The sequence below is a fragment of the Bombyx mandarina genome, chromosome 24 (assembly GCF_030267445.1).
Source record: "Bombyx mandarina strain Sakado chromosome 24, ASM3026744v2".
In the NCBI taxonomy this organism is placed as follows: domain Eukaryota; kingdom Metazoa; phylum Arthropoda; class Insecta; order Lepidoptera; family Bombycidae; genus Bombyx; species Bombyx mandarina.
The window spans coordinates 7,455,501-7,479,044 of record NC_143230.1 but is presented as its reverse complement, the minus strand read 5'-3'; the positions used below and the strand labels follow the sequence as shown (position 1 = coordinate 7,479,044).

The 23,544-nt window shown below is 52.6% G+C and overlaps 4 protein-coding genes and 2 long non-coding RNA genes across 6 annotated transcripts in view; 5 read left to right on the top strand and 1 right to left on the bottom strand.

Annotated features, from left to right (window-relative positions):
* LOC149499980 (uncharacterized) overlaps positions 1–12,916 on the bottom strand; it is a 36,002-nt gene extending 23,086 nt beyond the window's left edge. Inside the window, exon 1 of the long non-coding RNA XR_016325326.1 lies at positions 12,770–12,916. This is a non-coding gene — a long non-coding RNA (uncharacterized LOC149499980). The remainder of the gene's footprint in view (positions 1–12,769) is intronic.
* LOC149499978 (uncharacterized) overlaps positions 1–23,544 on the top strand; it is a 141,775-nt gene that overhangs the window by 107,589 nt on the left and 10,642 nt on the right. The window lies entirely within an intron of this gene.
* On the top strand, positions 62–780 carry LOC149499983 (histone H4). Its single transcript, XM_089738056.1, has one exon. It carries the CDS (start codon positions 159–161, stop codon positions 468–470), a length of 312 nt encoding a protein of 103 aa, XP_089594182.1. The 5' UTR covers positions 62–158; the 3' UTR covers positions 471–780.
* LOC149499982 (uncharacterized) lies at positions 1,786–3,000 on the top strand. The gene has a single exon (XM_089738031.1). It carries the CDS (start codon positions 1,918–1,920, stop codon positions 2,758–2,760), a length of 843 nt encoding a protein of 280 aa, XP_089594157.1. The 5' UTR covers positions 1,786–1,917; the 3' UTR covers positions 2,761–3,000.
* LOC149499981 (histone H2A) lies at positions 11,801–12,480 on the top strand. The gene has a single exon (XM_089738049.1). It carries the CDS (start codon positions 11,921–11,923, stop codon positions 12,293–12,295), a length of 375 nt encoding a protein of 124 aa, XP_089594175.1. The 5' UTR covers positions 11,801–11,920; the 3' UTR covers positions 12,296–12,480.
* On the top strand, positions 18,045–18,644 carry LOC149499979 (histone H2B-like). Its single transcript, XM_089738004.1, has one exon. The coding sequence runs from the start codon at positions 18,149–18,151 to the stop codon at positions 18,521–18,523; it is 375 nt and encodes a 124-aa protein (XP_089594130.1). The 5' UTR covers positions 18,045–18,148; the 3' UTR covers positions 18,524–18,644.

The window sequence follows — 23,544 nt, the reverse complement described above, 5'->3', positions numbered from 1 at the left end:
ACAACGTTCAAAGAATCGTCCGTGGTTGCGCGCACAGGCGCAGCGTATAAATATAGGTCCGAACGTAATTTTCGGAGGCTCATTCGTCGTTCGTCGCGCAACGCGTTAAAGTCTGCTGCTACTACTAATACAAAACACAAACCGAGAAGTTCGTCAAGATGACCGGTCGCGGTAAAGGAGGCAAAGGTCTTGGAAAGGGGGGCGCTAAACGTCACAGGAAGGTGTTGCGTGATAACATCCAGGGCATCACGAAACCGGCTATCCGTCGTTTGGCTCGCAGAGGTGGAGTGAAACGTATCTCCGGTCTTATATACGAAGAGACCCGCGGCGTTCTCAAAGTGTTCCTCGAAAACGTGATCCGCGACGCTGTCACATACACCGAACACGCCAAGAGGAAGACCGTCACCGCTATGGATGTTGTGTACGCTCTGAAACGCCAAGGTCGCACCCTGTACGGTTTCGGCGGTTAAAGAAGTTTCATCCATCGACGATTTTTTTTATTTTTTGTCTCGAGAACGATTCAATTTCTTTTTTAATTACACGGACAACCGAGCAATGACTGACAACTGACAACAGCGGTGACAGCAAGCAAGCAAGCAAGCAAGCAAGCAAGCAAGCAACACACGACGTGGACCATCTAGAAACATGTTTCAAGAACTTTTTGCTGTCGTTGATGTTGTAAATCAATCGCAAGTGACGTTGGTTCGTTTAATTATTATTAATTTTTTTCGTTCTCGAATACAAACAAACAAACAAACAAAGGCCCTTTTCAGGGCCGCATTTTTATCTATTATGAGAAAACTTGCCTTTTTTTTTTCCCTATTCATTAAGTTTAATTTTATTATTAAAATAAATAAATAAATATATATATATATTCTTTTTACTTTATTTATTCTTTTACTTGACTATATTAGTTTCAAACAGAAGAAAACTCACATGGATGCAATTAATACAGGTACGTGCCCGACCTAATAGTACAAATCATTATTTATTATTTTATATTATTAGTAAGATATATAACTAGTTTTATTAAAACTTTAGTATAGTGCAGTCGTCGCGTGCAAAAATTTTCGTTTATTTCTAGTCCTTTTAGCACCACGTAAAAGCGTATTTAAGACAGTATAGGTATGTACAACATTTTTATTATTATCATTATAATTGTTGATTTATATTGATAGCGTGAAATCTCATTGTACATAGGTACTTAATATATATATTTAAAAAAAAAATGTTAAAAGAAAAAGAAAAAAAAAAAAAAAAAACTTTACAAGCAACCAGAATAGAACATTCCGCTCGCGCGTTCCGAAACTTGAAAGTTTGAATCTGTTTTACGTACCTCTCGATTGATCATCATTTTAACCTATGAAAACTTTTATATTTCATAAAAAAATAAGTTCAACCTTAAAAGTATACGAAGAGGGTTATATATTATTCATTAAATATATAATTATTATTCGTTTTATATGTAAAATATCATAATAAAGTTAACACTACCTGTGCAATCGACGAGATAGCGTTGTTAAAAGTTTAATATTATTTTATAATACGATCGGATCATAAAGAATCGTACATCAGTAGATTCAAGGATTCGTGTAGTTTAATCTAAATTCGATAGAATAATTACGTGTCTTTAATAATATCGAAAAAAATACAAAAGACGTGAGATGTGTTAGTGAAAAGTTTCAAGAATTGGTACACGAAAACGTATCGCGTTTTTAGCGTTCTCGTTACGGTAACAGATCGGCGCGGGTTCAAAACAAACCGATCGTGGCGACATCTGTAAGGTGTAAACATTTTCATTGTTTTCCGATTCATTATTCTGCCTGTGCTTAATAATAATATTGGAATCTCTTGTGTTTTGTGTGTGCGTGTACAACAACAATAATAATAATAATAATAATAATATAATCATCAACGATGGCAGATACCGCTGTTGCGACTGAAACTCCAGCTCCGGCTACACCCGTCAAAAAACCAAAAACATCCGCGAGTGGTGGTGCTTCCGCGGGCGCTAAGAAACCTAAAGCTAAACCGAGCCATCCGAAGACGTCGGAAATGGTGAACAGCGCTATTGCCGAACTCAAGGAGCGCAGCGGCTCGTCTTTACAAGCAATCAAGAAATACATAGCGGCCCAGTACAAGGTGGATGCTGAAAAATTAGCACCGTTCATAAGAAAGTATCTGAAGAACGCCGTCGAATCCGGTACTCTAATACAGACTAAAGGCAAGGGAGCTTCCGGATCTTTTAAACTGGAATCGAAGACCTCCGCTTCGAAGAAACCCGGTTCCGGATCTGGTGGTGCGTCCGGTGGCAGTTCCGTAAGGGCAGCAAAGGGCAACGCTTCGTCCGCTTCCGCTTCGGCAGCGTCTAAAGGCGGCAGCAGCAACAAAAAGGGAGGGGCCGGCGCCGGTGGTGCCGCTTCGACTTCTTCGGGGGCGGCTGCCGGCAGGGCCGGAAAGAAAGCGGCTGCAGCGTCAGCTTCATCGCCGTCGAAAGGTAAATCTTCGGTTGCCGCAACCGCCGCAGTTTCGGTAAAGGAGAAAAGAGCCGCCGCCGCCGCGAAAAAGAAGCCCGCCGCCGCTGCTAGGAAGTCTGGAGCGAGCGCTAAAGCTGCGGCCGCCAAGAGCGCGCCGAAAGCTAAGAAAACAGCTAAACCACCAACAAAGAAACCGAAAGCGCCTAAACCGAAAAAGGCCACCGCCTCGACGCCTAAAACGAAACCTTCGGCCAAAAAAGCGTCCGCCGCTTCGAAGAAGTGATTCATTGGGTACAACAGCAGCAGCACACAATGATTTAAAAATACGTACAAATATATTAAAACGAACCAACCATGTGTGTGTGTGCCAGTCACCTAATCATCATCATCATCTTATAATAAATAATGTATGTTTGTGTCTAACTCGATCGACGTTCGACGACGACGACGACGACGACGATGAAGACGCGAAGATTACACACGGCACGCATCGATATACAACAGCCCTTTTCAGGGCTAACAATTATTTCAATCAATTACTATATTACACCTAATAAATAAATAAATAAATAAATAAATAAATAAATAAATAAATAAATAAATAAATAAATAAATAGATATATATCATATACTACGTAAAGGATAATTCTATTCGATTATACATAATAGTACCTATATATTATTATTATTTTTTTCGTTAATTTGTTTCATTATTCATTATTTTTAGTACTGCTTTAACGCACACACACACAATTTCACACGTGCTTTCTATTCATACAAATTATTCGTTCTTCATACTATTCTATTCTATTTTCTATTCGTTTCGTTTCATACTGCTACTATGATGATTATTATTATTATTATTATTATTATTATTAATATTATGATGCTTGTCTTCTTGTTTCTTTCTTATTTGTTTGCTATTAATTACACCGATTACCGGCCGCCGGACCCCGCCCGACTGCCCGACTCCCGACTCGACTCTACTCTTTACTCTCTCTTAATGATTCATTCGTTCAAACCTTTCGATGCCACGTAAACGTACAACCATCAGCCGAACGAAGAAAATTTATATAAATACCCAAAAAATGCGGCGCGAGCAACCATTCTCGCTCACGACTCGGTCGTGCGCGGACGTGCTTTCCGATCCGTGGCCCGCTTGCGAGCTGCGTCTCTGAACTCACAGCTGTGCTCGACAGTGTAGTGACCGTGAATACATCGTGCTTACAATTCGGTAGTGCGGACGTTCCGATCCGTTGGTTGCTTGCGATCTGCGTATCGGAGTCCATTTTTGTGCGCTAAAGTGTTGTAACCGCGAACCCACCCTTTACCAACTGCCTTTTTCAAGGCAAAACCAATCGCTACGATCAGGCTTCCTGTGGCACTCACAGGCTAGCGATTTCCTAACCCTTCCCAAAACAACAGTCTTTTTCAAGACTAGACCCCCGCTCGCGATTCTGCCTGCTGTAGCACTATACAGCCCGAGCGGGTTCCTTTCCTTTTCCCCGCCGATTGCCGTTTTCACGGCATAGGCATTCCCCCCCCCTGCTCCTTGCTGTCCTGCAGCACAGGGGGGTTACAAATCCTATCCGGGGCCTCGCCTTTCGGCGAGTTCAACAAAAGTCCCGGGGCCGCCCCCCCCGGGCAAGAAGACCGAACGAAGAATGGAGCAAGAAGATGCTAGGGATATTGTCGGGTTCCTCCGGGATAGGTACCCGTCAATTAGGGCCGAGTACCTAGCTTATAGGGCCTCCCGTGGCAATCCCTCCCCCCCCGCGTCCGTCGCCGCGTATTTCAACCGTGCCTCGGAGGCACGCCGCGCACCCCCCGCCGCCGCGTCAAGTTCGAGCGCACGTTCCTACGATGCGACTCACGAAGCGCCTAGCGCTACCCCCACCCCCGCGCCCGCGTCGGTTACGTCATCACGCGCTACGTCCGCCGCGACCTCGATCGTCTCAAGTTCAGGCTCCGATACCGAATCGGAGATGGATTTCGAATCCGCGTCAAGCCCTCAGCCTGGAACTTCGGATGGGTTCCAAACCGTAACGCGCGGTAAAAAGCGTACTCGCGCCGTGGAGTCCCGGAGCTCCACGACGAAGCAGACCAAATCCGCGACCGCCTCCCGCCCGCAGGTAGTCGTGACACCGGAGTCGGACTCCGCTCGCCGCGTAACCCCACCGCCGCGTCCCAAACCCGCGCCCGCTCCTAAAGTAGCTGCCCCGCCCCCGCTGATTCTCCAGGAAAAAACTGCGTGGAACCGCGTTTCCCAGGCCCTTCAGGCAAATAAAATTAATTATACCCATGCGCGTAACGTCGCGCATGGGATTCAGATAAAGGTCGCAACGCCGGGCGACCATAGGGCCCTCTCAGCATACCTCCGAAAGGAGAACATAGGTTTCCACACCTATGCTCTTCAGGAGGACCGCGAGCTCCGCGTAGTAATACGCGGAGTCCCTAAAGAACTCGACATCGACTACATAAAGGAGGATCTGACCGCTCAGGCCCTCCCGATAGTTAGTGTGCACCGGATGCACAGCGGGCGGGGCAAACAGCCCTATAATATGATACTCGTGGCGTTAGAACCCACCCCGGAGGCCAAAAAGAAGATCGCATGTCTCACGACAATTTGCGGCCTATCCGGGATCTCGATCGAAGCCCCCCATAAGCGTGGCACTCCCGGGCAGTGCTACAGGTGCCAACTCTATGGCCACTCGGCGCGTAATTGCCACGCGCGCCCCCGCTGCGTGAAATGCCTCGGCGATCACGCTACGTTAGATTGCGTTAGAGATAGGGAAACCGCGACCGAACCTCCAAGCTGTGTCCTATGCCTTAAGCAAGGGCACCCCGCGAACTACCGTGGATGTCCTAGGGCTCCGCGAAAACGTCCGACCCACCCAGCCCCCCGAACCGTCGGCCCAAAGACTTCGGCGCCTTCAGTGCCGAAACCCGCCTTCGTGCCGGCTGCAGTTCCCACGGTGTCGGCGTGGAAAAAACCGCTGCCGTATACGAAGGCGGGAACGGAAACCGCACCCCCGCCCCCGCTCGTGACACGCCCCGCGCCCCAGCCCCTGCTCGCACCTCGCCCCGCGCCCGCGTTCCGTCCCCCGCAACCCTCTGCCGTCAACGACTTCGCGCTCGTGCGCGACTTCGTCACCGCGGTCAACTTCGACCGTCTGCGATCGTTCGCAGACGCGATACGTAGGTCGGTAACCCCCGAACAGCGGCTCGCGGCCGCTTTCGATCACATGGACGTTTACGAGTCCGTGTCGCGTACGTTATAAAATCTTTACCGGTAACCAATGGCGCAAAAAGGTAGAGAAAAACCGTATTCCCTTACGTTAGCATTCTACAATGCTAACGGACTCGCGCGGCAACGCGATCAAATTTTCGAATTCCTCCGCGATAATCTTGTAGATATTCTATTAGTGCAGGAAACCTGTCTGAAGCCCTCGCGTCGCGACCCGAAAGTCGCGAATTACGTCATGGTTAGGAATGACAGACTCACCGCCTCCAAAGGCGGGACTGCCATTTACTATAGGCGGGCCCTGCACGTTGTCCCTCTCGATACTCCCTCGCTCTCACATATCGAGGCGTCAGTGTGCCGTATCTCGCTGACGGGACACCAGCCGATCGTCATCGCATCCGTTTATCTCCCCCCGGACAAGCCCCTTCTGAGCAGTGACATCGAGTCACTGTTCGGCATGGGAGACTCCGTCATCCTGGCAGGCGATTTAAATTGCCACCACACTAGGTGGAACTGCCATCGTACTAACGTTAACGGTAGGCGTCTCGACGCGTTTATAGACGACCTCACCTTTGAAATAGTCGGTCCCCCAACTCCAACATGTTATCCGTATAACATCGCGCTCCGTCCGAGCACTATAGACCTGGCATTGCTTAGGAACGTAACTCTGCGCTTGCGTTCCATCGAAGCAATGTCAGAGCTCGACTCAGACCACCGACCTGTCGTTATGCAGCTCGGTCGCCCCCACAACCCAGTCACTGTTACGAGGACCATGGTGGATTGGAATAAGCTGGGCACGTGCCTAGCCGACACCGCTCCGCCAATCCTCCCTTACGGCCCGGATTCGAATCTATCCCCCGAGAACACCGTCGAATCCATAAACATCATTACCGATCACTTATCTTCCGCGATCATTAGATCTTCTAAAGAAGTCGATGTGGAGGACAGCTTCCACCGCATCAGACTGTCCCCCGATCTTAGGAATCTCTTAAGAGTTAGGAACGCGGCAATCCGGGCCTACGATCGTCTTCCCACGCATTCAAACCGGATTCGGATGCGTCGTCTACAACGCGAAGTCCACTCCCGCTTAAGCGACGCGCGTAACGATAATTGGCATAGTTATTTAGAACAACTCGCGCCCTCCCACCAAGCATACTGGCGACTAGCTAGGACTCTCAAATCCGAAACTACCGCTACTATGCCTCCCCTCGTACGCCCTTCAGGCCAACCACCGGCATTCGATGACGATGACAAGGCTGAGCTGCTGGCCGATGCACTGCAAGAGCAGTGCACCACCAGCACTCAACACGCGGACCCCGAACACACCGAGTTAGTCGACAGGGAGGTCGAGCGCAGAGCTTCCCTGCCGCCCTCGGACGCGTTACCCCCCATTACCACTGACGAAGTTAGAGACGCGATCCACAACCTCCAACCTAGGAAGGCACCCGGCTCCGACGGCATCCACAACCGCGCGCTAAAATTTTTGCCAGTCCAACTGATAGCAATGTTGGCTACAATTTTAAATGCCGCTATGACGCACTGCATCTTTCCCGCGGTGTGGAAAGAAGCGGACGTTATCGGTATACATAAGCCGGGCAAACCGACAAACGAAACTTCTAGTTACCGTCCGATTAGTCTCCTCTCGACGATAGGAAAAATTTACGAACGGCTCCTTAGGAAACGCCTCTGGGATTTTGTTACCGCGAACAAAATTCTCATTGACGAACAGTTCGGATTCCGCTCAAAACACTCGTGCGTACAACAAGTGCACCGCCTCACGGAGCACATTCTGATAGGACTAAATAGGCGTAAACAAATCCCGACCGGCGCCCTCTTCTTCGACATCGCGAAGGCGTTCGACAAAGTCTGGCACAACGGTTTAATTTATAAACTGTACAACATGGGAGTGCCAGACAGACTCGTGCTCATCATACGAGACTTCTTGTCGAACCGTTCGTTTCGATATCGAGTAGAGGGAACTCGTTCTCGTCCCCGTCAACTAACCGCCGGAGTCCCGCAAGGCTCCGCGCTCTCCCCGTTATTATTTAGTTTGTATATCAATGATATACCCCGGTCTCCGGAGACCCATCTAGCGCTCTTCGCCGACGACACGGCTATCTACTACTCGTGTAGGAAGATGTCGCTGCTTCATCGGCGACTCCAGATCGCAGTAGCCACCCTGGGACAGTGGTTCCGGAAGTGGCGAATAGACATCAACCCCACGAAAAGCGCAGCGGTGCTCTTCAAAAGGGGTCGTCCTCCGAACATCACTTCGAGCATCCCACTCCGTAGTAGGCGCGCAAACACCTCCGCCGTTAGTCCCATCACTCTCTTTGGCCAGCCCATTCCGTGGGTCTCGAAGGTCAAATATCTAGGCGTCACCCTCGACAGAGGGATGACATTCCGTCCCCATATAAAAACGGTACGCGACCGCGCCGCGTTTATTCTAGGACGACTCTATCCAATGCTTTGTAGTCGAAGCAAACTGTCCCTCCGAAATAAGGTAACTCTCTACAAAACTTGTATACGCCCCGTCATGACGTATGCAAGCGTAGTGTTCGCTCACGCAGCCCGCACCAACTTGAAATCCCTTCAGGTTATTCAATCACGATTCTGCAGGATAGCCGTCGGAGCGCCTTGGTTCCTTAGGAATGTGGATCTCCACGACGACCTGGAGCTCGACTCCCTTAGTAAGTATCTACAGTCGGCATCGCTGCGCCATTTTGAGAAGGCGGCACGACATGAGAACCCTCTCATCGTAGCCGCTGGAAATTACATACCCGACCCAGTAGACCGAATGGTAAACCGTCGACGTCGCCCAAAGCACGTCATTACGGATCCTCCTGATCCATTAACGGTGCTTTTAGGCACCACAAGCACCGGTCACCGTCCTCGTCGAACCCGTCGCTTGCGACGAAGGGTTCGACGAGCGAACTAACCCATAGACACAGCCCACTGAGTTTCTCGCCGGATCTTCTCAGTGGGTCGCGTTTCCGATCCGGTGGTAGATTCTGCGAAGCACTGCTCTTGCTAGGGTCAGTGTTAGCAACTCTCCGGTTGAGCCCCGCGAGCTCACCTACTAACGTTAGGGCGAAGCTGAAATAGCCTCTCAAGGCTATCAGCATAGGTAGGGAAAAAAAAAGAAAAAAAAACGCGAGCAAAGTCATGGTTAGGAATGACAGACTCTCCGCCCGCAAGGGCGGGACTGTCATTTACTATAGGAGGGCCCTGCACTGCGTCCCTCTCGATACTCCCTCGCTCTTACATATCGAGGCGTCAGTGTGCCGCATCGCGCTGACGGGACACCAGCCGATCGTCATCGCATCCGTTTATCTCCCCCCTGACAAACCCCTCCTGAGCAGTGACCTCGAGACACTGTTCGGTATGGGGGACGCGGTCATCCTGGCAGGCGATTTAAATTGCCACCACACTAGGTGGAACTGCCATCGCACGAATGTGAACGGTAGGCGTCTCGACGCGTTCATAGACGACCTCACATTCGAAGTATTCAACCCCCCGACCCCCACGTGCTATCCGTACAACGCCGCGCGTCGTCCGAGCACAATAGATCTGGCACTGCTGAGGAACGTAACTCTGCGCTTACGCTCCATCGAGGCAATGTCAGAACTCGACTCAGACCACCGACCTGTCGTCATGCAGCTCGGTCGCCCACTCAACCGCGAACCAGATACGAGGACCATGGTGGATTGGAAGAAGCTGGGCACGTGCTTAGCTGACACCGCTCCACCAATCCTCCCTTGCGGCCCGGATTCAACTCCATCCCCCGAGGATACCGTCGAATCCATAAACATCTTCACTGATCACGTCTCGACGGCGATCATAAGATCCTCGAAACAAGTCGATGTGGAGGACTGCTTCCACCGCATCAGACTTTCCCCCGAACTTAGGGACCTCGTTAGAATTAGAAACGCGGCAATCCGGGCCTACGATCGATATCCCACGGATTCAAACCGGACTCGGATGCGTCGCTTACAGCGGGAGGTCAAATCCCGCTTAAGCGACGCCCGAAACGAAAACTGGGATAGTTATTTAGAAGAACTCGCGCCCACTCACCAAGCATACTGGCAACTAGCTAGGACCCTCAAGTCCGAAACTATAGCCACTATGCCGCCTCTCGTACGCCCCTCAGGCCAACCACCGGCTTACGATGACGATGACAAGGCAGAGTTGCTGGCCGATGCACTGCAAGAGCAGTGCACCACCAGCACTCAACACGCGGACCCCGAACACACCGAGTTCGTCGACAGGGAGGTCGAGCGCAGAGCTTCCCTGCCGCCCTCGGACGCGTTACCCCCCATTACCACTTCCGAGGTCAAGGAGGCGATCGATAGCCTACAACCACGGAAAGCTCCCGGCTCCGACGGCATCCGCAACCGCGCGCTTAAATTGTTACCAGCCCAACTGATAACGATGTTGGCCACCATATTAAATGCTGCTATGACGAACTGCATCTTTCCCGCGGCGTGGAAAGAAGCGGACGTTATCGGCATACACAAACCGGGCAAACCGAAGAACGAAACCGCGAGTTACCGCCCCATCAGTCTCCTCCCGGCGATAGGCAAACTATACGAACGGCTCCTTCGTAAACGCCTCTGGGACTTCGTATCCGCGAACAAAATTCTGATAGACGAGCAGTTTGGATTCCGCGCCAGACACTCGTGCGTCCATCAAGTGCACCGCCTCACGGAGCACATCTTACTAGGGCTGAACAGGCGGAAACCCATTCCGACAGGAGCCCTCTTCTTCGATATAGCGAAGGCGTTCGACAAAGTCTGGCACAACGGTTTGATATACAAACTGTATAACATGGGAGTGCCAGACAGACTCGTGCTCATCATACGAGACTACTTGTCGAACCGTTCGTTCCGATATCGAGTCGAGGGAACGCGTTCCCGGCCCCGTCACGTCACAGCCGGAGTCCCGCAAGGCTCCGCCCTCTCCCCGTTACTATTCAGTTTGTATATCAACGATATACCCCGGTCTCCGGAGACCCATCTGGCGCTCTTCGCCGATGACACCGCCATCTACTACTCGTGTAGGAAGAAGGCGTTGCTTCATCGACGACTTCAGACCGCAGCTACCACCATGGGACAGTGGTTCCGGAAGTGGCGCATCGACATTAACCCCACGAAAAGCACAGCGGTGCTCTTCAAAAGGGGTCGCCCTCCGAACACCACGCTGAGCATCCCCCTCCCGACTAGGCGCGTCAATACCCCCGCCCCCGCCGTTCGCCCGATCACGATGTTCGACCAGCCCATACCGTGGGCCCCGAAGGTCAAATATTTAGGCGTCACCCTCGACAGTAGGATGACATTCCGCCCCCACATCAAGACGGTACGCGATCGTGCCGCCTTCATTCTAGGACGTCTCTACCCGATGATATGTAGGCGAAGTAAAATGTCCCTTAGAAATAAGGTGACACTCTACAAAACTTGCATACGCCCCGTCATGACCTATGCAAGTGTAGTGTTCGCTCACGCGGCCCGCATACACTTGAAATCATTCCAAATTATTCAATCCCGTTTTTGCAGGATAGCCGTCGGAGCCCCGTGGTTCGTCAGGAACGTCGACCTCCATGACGACCTGGACTTAGAGTCCATCAGTAAGTATCTTCAGTCGGCGTCCATGCGCCACTTCGATAAAGCGGCACGACACGAGAACCCTCTCATCGTGGCCGCCGGTAACTACATTCCCGATCCTGCGGACAGAATGGAAAGCAGTCGACGTCGCCCAAAACACGTTATCTCGGATCCTCCCGATCCACTAACGGTGCTTTTAGGTACTTCAAGCACCGGTCACCGTTCTCGTCGAACCCGTCGCTTGCGACGAAGGGCTCGACGAGTAAATTAACTCTCAGACACAGCCCACTGAGTTTCTCGCCGGATCTTCTCAGTGGGTCGCGTTTCCGATCCGGTGGTAGATTCTGCGAAGCACGACTCTTGCTAGGGTTCGTGTTAGCAACATCGTCAGGTTTGAGCCCCGTGAGCTCACCTACTAAAGTTAGGGTTACGCTGATATAGCCTCTCAAGGCTCTCAGCTTAGGTAGGAAAAAAAAAAAAAAAAAAAAAGCGAGCAAATCATTTAGAACTTTGCTTTCGCTCTGTACGGACGTTCGCGAGACACGCGTGCGTTCGAGTGCTTTCGTGTGTTATATCGTTAACTTTTTTAAACTTCAAACATGTCCGGTCGCGGAAAAGGCGGAAAAGTTAAGGGCAAGGTCAAGTCCCGTTCGAACCGTGCCGGTCTTCAGTTTCCGGTCGGTCGTATACACAGATTGTTGCGCAACGGAAATTACGCCGAACGCGTTGGTGCCGGTGCACCGGTTTACCTGGCCGCCGTCATGGAATACTTGGCCGCTGAAGTTTTGGAATTGGCCGGTAACGCAGCAAGAGACAACAAGAAGACTAGAATTATTCCTAGACATCTTCAACTCGCCATAAGGAACGACGAGGAACTGAACAAACTCCTTTCCGGTGTGACAATCGCTCAAGGCGGAGTTTTACCAAACATTCAAGCGGTACTACTCCCGAAGAAGACCGAGAAGAAAGCTTAAAAAACGCTTCAAACTCGCTCGCAAGGACGACAACAACAACACAACATGTCGTCGATAATATTTATATATAATAAATAATAATAATCGACGAACACATATTTTGTTCGTTGTTGTTGTTATTATTATTATTATTATTATTATATTGTATTGTTGACAGAAATCAAAGGCCCTTTTCAGGGCCGCAATATGAATCAATCAATACTGAATCGACCGAATCTAATCCATATATTAAATAAATAAATAACTAAATGAATATAATAATATATATATTTCTTAAGTACAAAATTTATCCGTATTTTCTTCTCGTATCTACCTACCTACCTACCTACCTACCTATCTGATCCTATCCTTATTCATTCGTATACATATTTATGAGCGAAGATAATTCTTGTTCTTACTTGTGTCTATATAAATAAATAAATATAGAATAATTTACTGTAAGCATATAATATAAATCATTTTAAAAGCACTCACTCACGAAAACGATACACGATCTTCGATCGTGACGAAAGCTCCGACGAATGAACGATAAAAGTCATTCCCGATTGGTTCGCTGCCGTTGAAAGCTCGATCTCAGCATGATGCTCAACGGGTATCTGAAAAGTAAAAAAATAAAGTTCGACCGGCGCAAATTTTTTCATTGTCGCTGCCGTCGCGAACGTGAGTCTCGAGTTGTCCAGCATTGTCGTTGTCGCACCGATCGCGGCATTGTTGTGCATTCTTGACGCGCTGTCGCTGGCGTCGCGACCTTGAGTTGTAAAAACAGTTTGTACTTGAGTTGTGCACTCGTAACGCTAACTCATTATCACCCATCCATTTCATATATTAAATTCATTTATATATTCGGCGAGCAAAACAGTCTCTTTCGAGACTAAAACTCCACTGAGATCACCGCTTGTTGTGGCATTCTCACAACCCAGTGGAGCCCTACCTTCCCAACTTTCCACCCCAATTCCCAGCCGACTGCCGTTTCACGGCAAAGGCACTCCCCCCCCTTGGAGCTGGTAAAGCTCAGGGGGTGAACTCCCACTCAGGGGACTCGCCTTTCGGCGAGTTTGCTTTAAGTCCCGGGGACGCCCCCCCCGGGCACACGTCACCATGAGTGACACCAACGCTGCACTATTCATCAAGTTCGTCCGCGACTTCTGTCCGGACATAGTCGCTAGGTTCGAAGTTTACAAGGCCGGCCTTGACGCGCCGGCACTCCGCGACTCCCCGTTGTCGCCCCCCGCGCCGGTACCTCGCGACTCGCCGATGTCGCCCCCCACCCCCGCGCCCGCGTCGATCGCGTCTTGCGCGGCATCAAGCTCCGGCTCCGACTCCGAGTCGGAAATGGAGTACGAATCCGCCGCGAGTCCCCAACCGGGAACCTCGGAAGGGTTCACCACCGTCGCGCGCGGGAAAAAACGCGCCCGCGCCGTGGAACCGTCCGCGGCGCCGAAACAGCCAAAGGCCGCGAACGCGTCGCGTCCTAAAGTCGTGGTCTCACCCGACTCCCCTCGCCGCGCAACCCCGTCGCCGCGACCCCAACCCGCGTCCGTCCGCAAAATTCCCGCGCCGCCGCCGGTAATTTTACAAGACAAGACCGCGTGGGATCGCGTATCCCGTGCCTGTAAGGCACAAAACGTCACCGTCATCCATGCGCGTAACATCGCGCACGGTATACAGATAAAAACGGCCTCACCGGACGACCACAGGGCGCTGACAGCCCACCTCCGAAAGGAACGCATAAGCTTCCACACTTATGCGCTCCAGGAGGATCGCGAGCTCCGCGTAGTAATACGCGGAGTACCGAAGGAGCTCGACGTCGAGCTAGTCAAGGAGGACCTCATCGGGCAGGCGTACCCGATTGTAAGCGTGCACCGAATGCACAGCGGGCGCGATAAATTCGCGTATAATATGGTTCTCGTCGCGTTAGAACCAACCGCCGAAGGCAAACGGATTGCCTCAAGCCTCCGCACCGTTTGCGGCTTATCCGGGGTCACCGTCGAGGCCCCATATAGAAAAGGCACTCCCGGGCAGTGCCACCGCTGCCAGCTTTACGGCCACTCCGCGCGCAACTGCCACGCGCGTCCACGGTGCGTAAAGTGCCTCGGTGACCACGCGACAGCCGACTGTTCGCGGGTCAAAGAGACCGCGACCGAACCTCCGAGCTGTGTGCTCTGCCAAAAGCAGGGCCACACAGCCAACTACCGCGGATGCCCCAAGGCCCCGCGGAAGCGTCTGGCCAACGCGCCTCCAAAAACCGTCGGCCCAAAGACTTCGGCGCCCCGTGCGCCGAAGCCTGCCTTCGTGCCGGCACCGGTGCCCACCGTCTCCGCGTGGGCAAAACCGCTGCCGCTCACGCTGGCAGGGAAACCACCGGCACCCCAACCGCGGTACGCGCCGCAACCTCTACTCGCGCCGCGCCCCGCCCCCGCGCCCGCGCCCGGTCCCGCGCCTCGCCCCGGCCCCGCGCACTCAAATGACTTCACGATTATTCGCGACTACATCGCCGCGATAAATATTGACCGCATGCGTGCATTCGCCGACGCCATGCGCAGAGCGGTCACGGCCGAAGACCGCCTAAACGCGACGTTCGAGTACATCGACGTCATCGAGTCCGTCCAGCGCACGCTGGTTTGATTACCGGTAATCAATGGCGTGCAACGCGAGATTAAAACCCCATTCTTTGAAGTTAGCATTCTACAATGCTAACGGACTCGCGCGTCAGCGCGACCAGGTTTATGAGTTTCTACGTGACAATCTCATCGACATCCTTCTGGTGCAGGAGACCTTCCTAAAGCCCTCGCGTCGCGACCCCAAAGTCGCGAATTACGTCATGGTTAGGAATGACAGACTCTCCACCCGCAAGGGCGGGACTGTCATTTACTATAGGAGGGCCCTGCACTGCGTCCCTCTCGATACTCCCTCGCTCTTACATATCGAGGCGTCAGTGTGCCGCATCGCGCTGACGGGACACCAGCCGATCGTCATCGCATCCGTCTATCTCCCCCCTGACAAACCCCTCCTGAGCAGTGACCTCGAGACACTGCTCGGTATGGGGGACGCGGTCATCCTGGCAGGCGATTTAAATTGCCACCACACTAGGTGGAACTGCCATCGCACGAATGTGAACGGTAGGCGTCTCGACGCGTTCATAGACGACCTCACATTCGAAATATTCAACCCCCCGACCCCCACGTGCTATCCGTACAACGCCGCGCGTCGTCCGAGCACAATAGATCTGGCACTGCTGAGGAACGTAACTCTGCGCTTACGCTCCATCGAGGCAATGTCAGAACTCGACTCAGACCACCGACCTGTCGTCATGCAGCTCGGTCGCCCACTCAACCGCGAACCAGATACGAGGACCATGGTGGATTGGAAGAAGCTGGGCACGTGCTTAGCTGACACCGCTCCACCAATCCTCCCTTGCGGCCCGGATTCAACTCCATCCCCCGAGGATACCGTCGAATCCATAAACATCTTCACTGATCACGTCTCGACGGCGATCATAAGATCCTCGAAACAAGTCGATGTGGAGGACTGCTTCCACCGCATCAGACTTTCCCCCGATCTTAGGGACCTCGTTAGAATCAGAAACGCGGCAATCCGGGCCTACGATCGATATCCCACGGATTCAAACCGGACTCGGATGCGTCGCTTACAGCGGGAGGTCAAATCCCGCTTAAGCGACGCCCGAAACGAAAACTGGGATAGTTATTTAGAAGAACTCGCGCCCACTCACCAAGCATACTGGCGACTAGCTAGGACCCTCAAGTCCGAAACTATCGTCACTATGCCGCCTCTCGTACGCCCCTCAGGCCAACCACCGGCTTACGATGACGATGACAAGGCAGAGTTGCTGGCCGATGCACTGCAAGAGCAGTGCACCACCAGCACTCAACACGCGGACCCCGAACACACCGAGTTCGTCGACAGGGAGGTCGAGCGCAGAGCTTCCCTGCCGCCCTCGGACGCGTTACCCCCCATTACCACTTCCGAGGTTAAGGAGGCGATCGAAAGCCTACAACCACGGAAAGCTCCCGGCTCCGACGGCATCCGCAACCGCGCGCTTAAATTGTTACCAGCCCAACTAATAACGATGTTGGCCACCATACTAAATGCTGCTATGACGAACTGCATCTTTCCCGCGGCGTGGAAAGAAGCGGACGTTATCGGCATACACAAGCCGGGCAAACCGATGAACGAAACCGCGAGTTACCGCCCCATCAGTCTCCTCCCGGCGATAGGCAAACTATACGAACGGCTCCTTCGTAAACGCCTCTGGGACTTCGTATCCGCGAACAAAATTCTCATAGACGAGCAGTTTGGATTCCGCGCCAGACACTCGTGCGTCCATCAAGTGCACCGCCTCACGGAGCACATCTTACTAGGGCTGAACAGGCGGAAACCCATTCCGACAGGAGCCCTCTTCTTCGATATAGCGAAGGCGTTCGACAAAGTCTGGCACAACGGTTTGATATACAAACTGTATAACATGGGAGTGCCAGACAGACTCGTGCTCATCATACGAGACTACTTGTCGAGCCGTTCGTTCCGATATCGAGTCGAGGGAACGCGTTCCCGGCCCCGTCACGTCACAGCCGGAGTCCCGCAAGGCTCCGCCCTCTCCCCGTTACTATTCAGTTTGTATATCAATGATATACCCCGGTCTCCGGAGACCCATCTGGCGCTCTTCGCCGATGACACCGCCATCTACTACTCGTGTAGGAAGAAGGCGTTGCTTCATCGACGACTTCAGACCGCAGCTACCACCATGGGACAGTGGTTCCGGAAGTGGCGCATCGACATTAACCCCACGAAAAGCACAGCGGTGCTCTTCAAAAGGGGTCGCCCTCCGAACACCACGCTGAGCATCCCTCTCCCGACTAGGCGCGTCAACACCCCCGCCCCCGCCGTTCGCCCAATCACGATGTTCGACCAGCCCATACCGTGGGCCCCGAAGGTCAAGTACTTAGGCGTCACCCTCGACAGTAGGATGACATTCCGCCCCCACATTAAGACGGTACGCGACCGTGCCGCCTTCATCCTAGGACGTCTCTACCCGATGATATGTAGGCGAAGTAAAATGTCCCTTAGAAATAAGGTGACACTCTACAAAACTTGCATACGCCCCGTCATGACCTATGCAAGTGTAGTGTTCGCTCACGCGGCCCGCACTCACTTAAAGTCATTCCAAATTATTCAATCCCGTTTTTGCAGGATAGCCGTCGGAGCCCCGTGGTTCGTCAGGAACGTCGACCTCCATGACGACCTGGACTTAGAGTCCACCAGTAAGTATATGCAGTCGGCGTCGATGCGCCACTTCGATAAAGCGGCACGTCATGAGAACCCTCTCATCGTGGCCGCCGGTAACTACATTCCCGATCCTGCGGACAGAATGGAAAGCAGTCGACGTCGCCCAAAACACGTCATCTCGGATCCTCCCGATCCACTAACGGTGCTTTTAGGTACTTCAAGCACCGGTCACCGTTCTCGTCGAACCCGTCGCTTGCGACGAAGGGCTCGACGAGTAAATTAACTCTCAGACACAGCCCACTGAGTTTCTCGCCGGATCTTCTCAGTGGGTCGCGCTTCCGATCCGGTGGTAGATTCTGCGAAGCACGACTCTTGCTAGGGTTCGTGTTAGCAACATCGTCAGGTTTGAGCCCCGTGAGCTCACCTACTAAAGTTAGGGTTACGCTGATATAGCCTCTCAAGGCTCTCAGCTTAGGTAGGAAACAAAAAAAAAAAAAAAAAAGCAAATTTTTTATTCTACCGCTTCACGTTAACCGTGCCGAACGTCCGTTACGTTTGCGTTCCGTGGGGATTTCTAAAGAGCAATCTAAATACTAATATCGAATCATCATGCCGCCTAAGACAAGTGGAAAGGCCGCCAAGAAATCTGGTAAAGCCCAGAAAAATATTTCGAAGACCGATAAGAAAAAGAAGAAGCACAAGAGGAAGGAAAGTTACGCCATTTACATTTACAAAGTGCTGAAGCAGGTCCATCCCGACACCGGTATTTCGAGTAAAGCCATGTCGATCATGAATTCGTTCGTGAACGACATCTTCGAACGTATCGCTGCAGAAGCTTCTCGTCTCGCCCATTACAACAAGCGTTCGACGATAACCTCGAGGGAGGTTCAGACTTCAGTGAGATTGTTGTTACCGGGTGAACTCGCCAAGCACGCGGTCAGTGAAGGAACCAAAGCCGTCACGAAATACACGAGCTCCAAGTAACTTTCTTCATGACTTCGGTAATTATTTCAAACTCACAAAACTGATGCACGACCGTACGCTGTTCGTATGCGTGTTTCGGTTGCATTTACATCGACAAAAGGCCCTTTTCAGGGCCGCAAAATCTATCAGTAAAATGATTATTATTATTATTATTATTATTAATATACGATCTATTTATAAGAATTAAATAAATTACATATTGTTGTTATTATTTTTAATATACCTCAAATACCAATATACCTATCATGCATCACACACCGATTTTTATATATTATTAAATCATAATATTAGTTGTAGCAGTAGTATTCTAATAACCAAAAGTGAATGTAATGTGTGATGTATAAAAAGTAAAATCATTAAATTATTATTAATTAATAAATAAATAAATAAATAAACAATATATGTACCTATGTATAAGAAATAGATATTATATATTTAATAATAACAATTAAAACACATTAAATTTTGAATATATCCGTCTCGCTCTATTGTATGGAGATGCGTGCGAGCACGCATCTCCATACAATAGAGCAAAACGAGCCCGTTCGATTCGTGACTTCAAAAAAGTATAAATACGAGTGGGTAGTGACGCCGACATTTTTTTTTCTTTTTTCCAGTTCCGATTGCATCGCCGTTCGGTCCGGACGCGTTTTTGCAAATTATTGTCGCTGCCGTCGCGAACGTGAGTCTCGAGTTGTCCAGCATTGTCGTTGTCGCACCGATCGCGGCATTGTTGTGCATTCTTGACGCGCTGTCGCTGGCGTCGCGACCTTGAGTTGTAAAAACAGTTTGTACTTGAGTTGTGCACTCGTAACGCTAACTCATTATCACCCATCCATTTCATATATTAAATTCATTTATATATTCGGCGAGCAAAACAGTCTCTTTCGAGACTAAAACTCCACTGAGATCACCGCTTGTTGTGGCATTCTCACAACCCAGTGGAGCCCTACCTTCCCAACTTTCCACCCCAATTCCCAGCCGACTGCCGTTTTCACGGCAAAGGCACTCCCCCCCCTTGGAGCTGGTAAAGCTCAGGGGGTGAACTCCCACTCAGGGGACTCGCCTTTCGGCGAGTTTGCTTAAGTCCCGGGGACGCCCCCCCCGGGCACACACTCACCATGAGTGACGCCAATGGCGCGCTCTTCTTTAAGTTCGTCCGCGACGTCTGTCCGGACATAATCGCCAAGTTCGAAGCTTACAAGGCCGGCCTTGACGCGCCGGCACTCCGCGACTCTCCGTTGTCGCCCCCCGCGCCGGTACCTCGCGACTCGCCGATGTCGCCCCCACCCCCGCGCCTGCGTCGATCGCGTCTTGCGCGTCATCAAGCTCCGGCTCCGACTCCGAGTCGGAAATGGAGTACGAGTCCGCCGCGAGTCCCCAACCGGGAACCTCGGAAGGGTTCACCACCGTCGCGCGCGGGAAAAAACGCGCCCGCGCCGTGGAACCGTCCGCGGCGCCGAAACAGCCAAAGGCCGCGAACGCGTCGCGTCCTAAAGTCGTGGTCTCACCCGACTCCCCTCGCCGCGCAACCCCGTCGCCGCGACCCCAACCCGCGTCCGTCCGCAAAATTCCCGCGCCGCCGCCGGTAATTTTGCAAGATAAGACCGCGTGGGATCGCGTATCCCGTGCCTGTAAGGCACAAAACGTAAACGTCATCCATGCGCGTAACATCGCGCACGGCATTCAAATAAAAACGGCCTCACCGGACGACCACAGGGCGCTGACAGCCCACCTCCGAAAGGAACGCATAAGCTTCCACACTTATGCGCTCCAGGAGGATCGCGAGCTCCGCGTAGTAATACGCGGAGTACCGAAGGAGCTCGACGTCGAGCTGGTCAAGGAGGACCTCATCGGGCAGGCGTACCCGATTGTAAGCGTGCACCGAATGCACAGCGGGCGCGATAAATTCGCATATAATATGGTTCTCGTCGCGTTAGAACCAACCGCCGAAGGCAAACGGATTGCCTCAAGCCTCCGCACCGTTTGCGGCTTATCCGGGGTCACCGTCGAGGCCCCATATAGGAAAGGCACTCCCGGGCAGTGCCACCGCTGCCAGCTGTACGGCCACTCCGCGCGCAACTGCCACGCGCGTCCGCGGTGCGTTAAGTGCCTCGGTGACCACGCGACAGCCGACTGTTCGCGGGTCAAAGAGACCGCGACCGAACCTCCGAGCTGTGTGCTCTGCCAGAAGCAGGGCCACACAGCCAACTACCGCGGATGCCCCAAGGCCCCGCGGAAGCGTCTGGCCAACGCGCCCCCAAAAACCGTCGGCCCAAAGACTTCGGCGCCCCGTGCGCCGAAGCCTGCCTTCGTGCCGGCACCGGTGCCCACCGTCTCCGCGTGGGCAAAACCGCTGCCGCTCACGCTGGCAGGGAAACCACCGGCACCCCAGCCCCTGCTCGCGCCGCGCCCCGCCCCCGCGCCCGGTCCCGCGCCTCGCCCCGGCCCCGCGCGGCCAGCTGTAAACGACTTTACAATTATTCGCGACTACATCGCCGCGATAAATATCGACCGCATGCGTGCGTTCGCCGACGCCATGCGCAGAGCGGTCACGGCCGAAGACCGCCTAAACGCGACGTTCGAGTACATCGACGTCATCGAGTCCGTCCAGCGCACGCTGGTTTGATTACCGGTAATCAATGGCGTGCAACGGTAGGGAAAAACCGCGTTCCATAAAGTTAGCATTTTATAATGCTAACGGACTCGCGCGTCAGTGCGATCAAGTATATGAGTTTCTCCGCGATAATCTCATCGACATCCTTCTGGTGCAGGAGACCTTCCTAAAGCCCTCGCGTCGCGACCCCAAAGTCGCGAATTACGTCATGGTTAGGAATGACAGACTCTCCGCCCGCAAGGGCGGGACTGTCATTTACTATAGGAGGGCCCTGCACTGCGTCCCTCTCGATACTCCCTCGCTCTTACATATCGAGGCGTCAGTGTGCCGCATCGCGCTGACGGGACACCAGCCGATCGTCATCGCATCCGTTTATCTCCCCCCTGACAAACCCCTCCTGAGCAGTGACCTCGAGACACTGTTCGGTATGGGGGACGCGGTCATCCTGGCAGGCGATTTAAATTGCCACCACACTAGGTGGAACTGCCATCGCACGAATGTGAACGGTAGGCGTCTCGACGCGTTCATAGACGACCTCACATTCGAAGTATTCAACCCCCCGACCCCCACGTGCTATCCGTACAACGCCGCGCGTCGTCCGAGCACAATAGATCTGGCACTGCTGAGGAACGTAACTCTGCGCTTGCGCTCCATCGAGGCAATGTCAGAACTCGACTCAGACCACCGACCTGTCGTCATGCAGCTCGGTCGCCCACTCAACCGCGAACCAGATACGAGGACCATGGTGGATTGGAAGAAGCTGGGCACGTGCTTAGCTGACACCGCTCCACCAATCCTCCCTTGCGGCCCGGATTCAACTCCATCCCCGAGGATACCGTCGAATCCATAAACATCTTCACTGATCACGTCTCGACGGCGATCATAAGATCCTCGAAACAAGTCGATGTGGAGGACTGCTTCCACCGCATCAGACTTTCCCCCGATCTTAGGGACCTCGTTAGAATCAGAAACGCGGCAATCCGGGCCTACGATCGATATCCCACGGATTCAAACCGGACTCGGATGCGTCGCTTACAGCGGGAGGTCAAATCCCGCTTAAGCGACGCCCGAAACGAAAACTGGGATAGTTATTTAGAAGAACTCGCGCCCACTCACCAAGCATACTGGCGACTAGCTAGGACCCTCAAGTCCGAAACTATCGTCACTATGCCGCCTCTCGTACGCCCCTCAGGCCAACCACCGGCTTACGATGACGATGACAAGGCAGAGTTGCTGGCCGATGCACTGCAAGAACAGTGCACCACCAGCACTCAACACGCGGACCCCGAACACACCGAGTTCGTCGACAGGGAGGTCGAGCGCAGAGCTTCCCTGCCGCCCTCGGACGCGTTACCCCCCATTACCACTTCCGAGGTTAAGGAGGCGATCGATAGCCTACAACCACGGAAAGCTCCCGGCTCCGACGGCATCCGCAACCGCGCGCTAAAACTGTTACCAGCCCAACTGATAACGATGTTGGCCACGATATTAAATGCTGCTATGACGAACTGCATCTTTCCCGCGGCGTGGAAAGAAGCGGACGTTATCGGCATACACAAGCCGGGCAAACCGAATAACGAAACCGCGAGTTACCGCCCCATCAGTCTCCTCCCGGCGATAGGCAAATTATACGAACGGCTCCTTCGTAAACGCCTCTGGGATTTCGTATCCGCGAATAAAATTCTTATAGACGAGCAGTTTGGATTCCGCGCCAGACACTCGTGCGTCCATCAAGTGCACCGCCTCACGGAGCACATCTTACTAGGGCTGAACAGGCGGAAACCCATTCCGACAGGAGCCCTCTTCTTCGATATAGCGAAGGCGTTCGACAAAGTCTGGCACAACGGTTTGATATACAAACTGTATAACATGGGAGTGCCAGACAGACTCGTGCTCATCATACGAGACTACTTGTCGAACCGTTCGTTCCGATATCGAGTCGAGGGAACGCGTTCCCGGCCCCGTCACGTCACAGCCGGAGTCCCGCAAGGCTCCGCCCTCTCCCCGTTACTATTCAGTTTGTATATCAACGATATACCCCGGTCTCCGGAGACCCATCTGGCGCTCTTCGCCGATGACACCGCCATCTACTACTCGTGTAGAAAGAAGGCGTTGCTTCATCGACGACTTCAGACCGCAGCTACCACCATGGGACAGTGGTTCCGGAAGTGGCGCATCGACATTAACCCCACGAAAAGCACAGCGGTGCTCTTCAAAAGGGGTCGCCCTCCGAACACCACGCTGAGCATCCCCCTCCCGACTAGGCGCGTCAATACCCCCGCCCCCGCCGTTCGCCCGATCACGATGTTCGACCAGCCCATACCGTGGGCCCCGAAGGTCAAATATTTAGGCGTCACCCTCGACAGTAGGATGACATTCCGCCCCCACATTAAGACGGTACGCG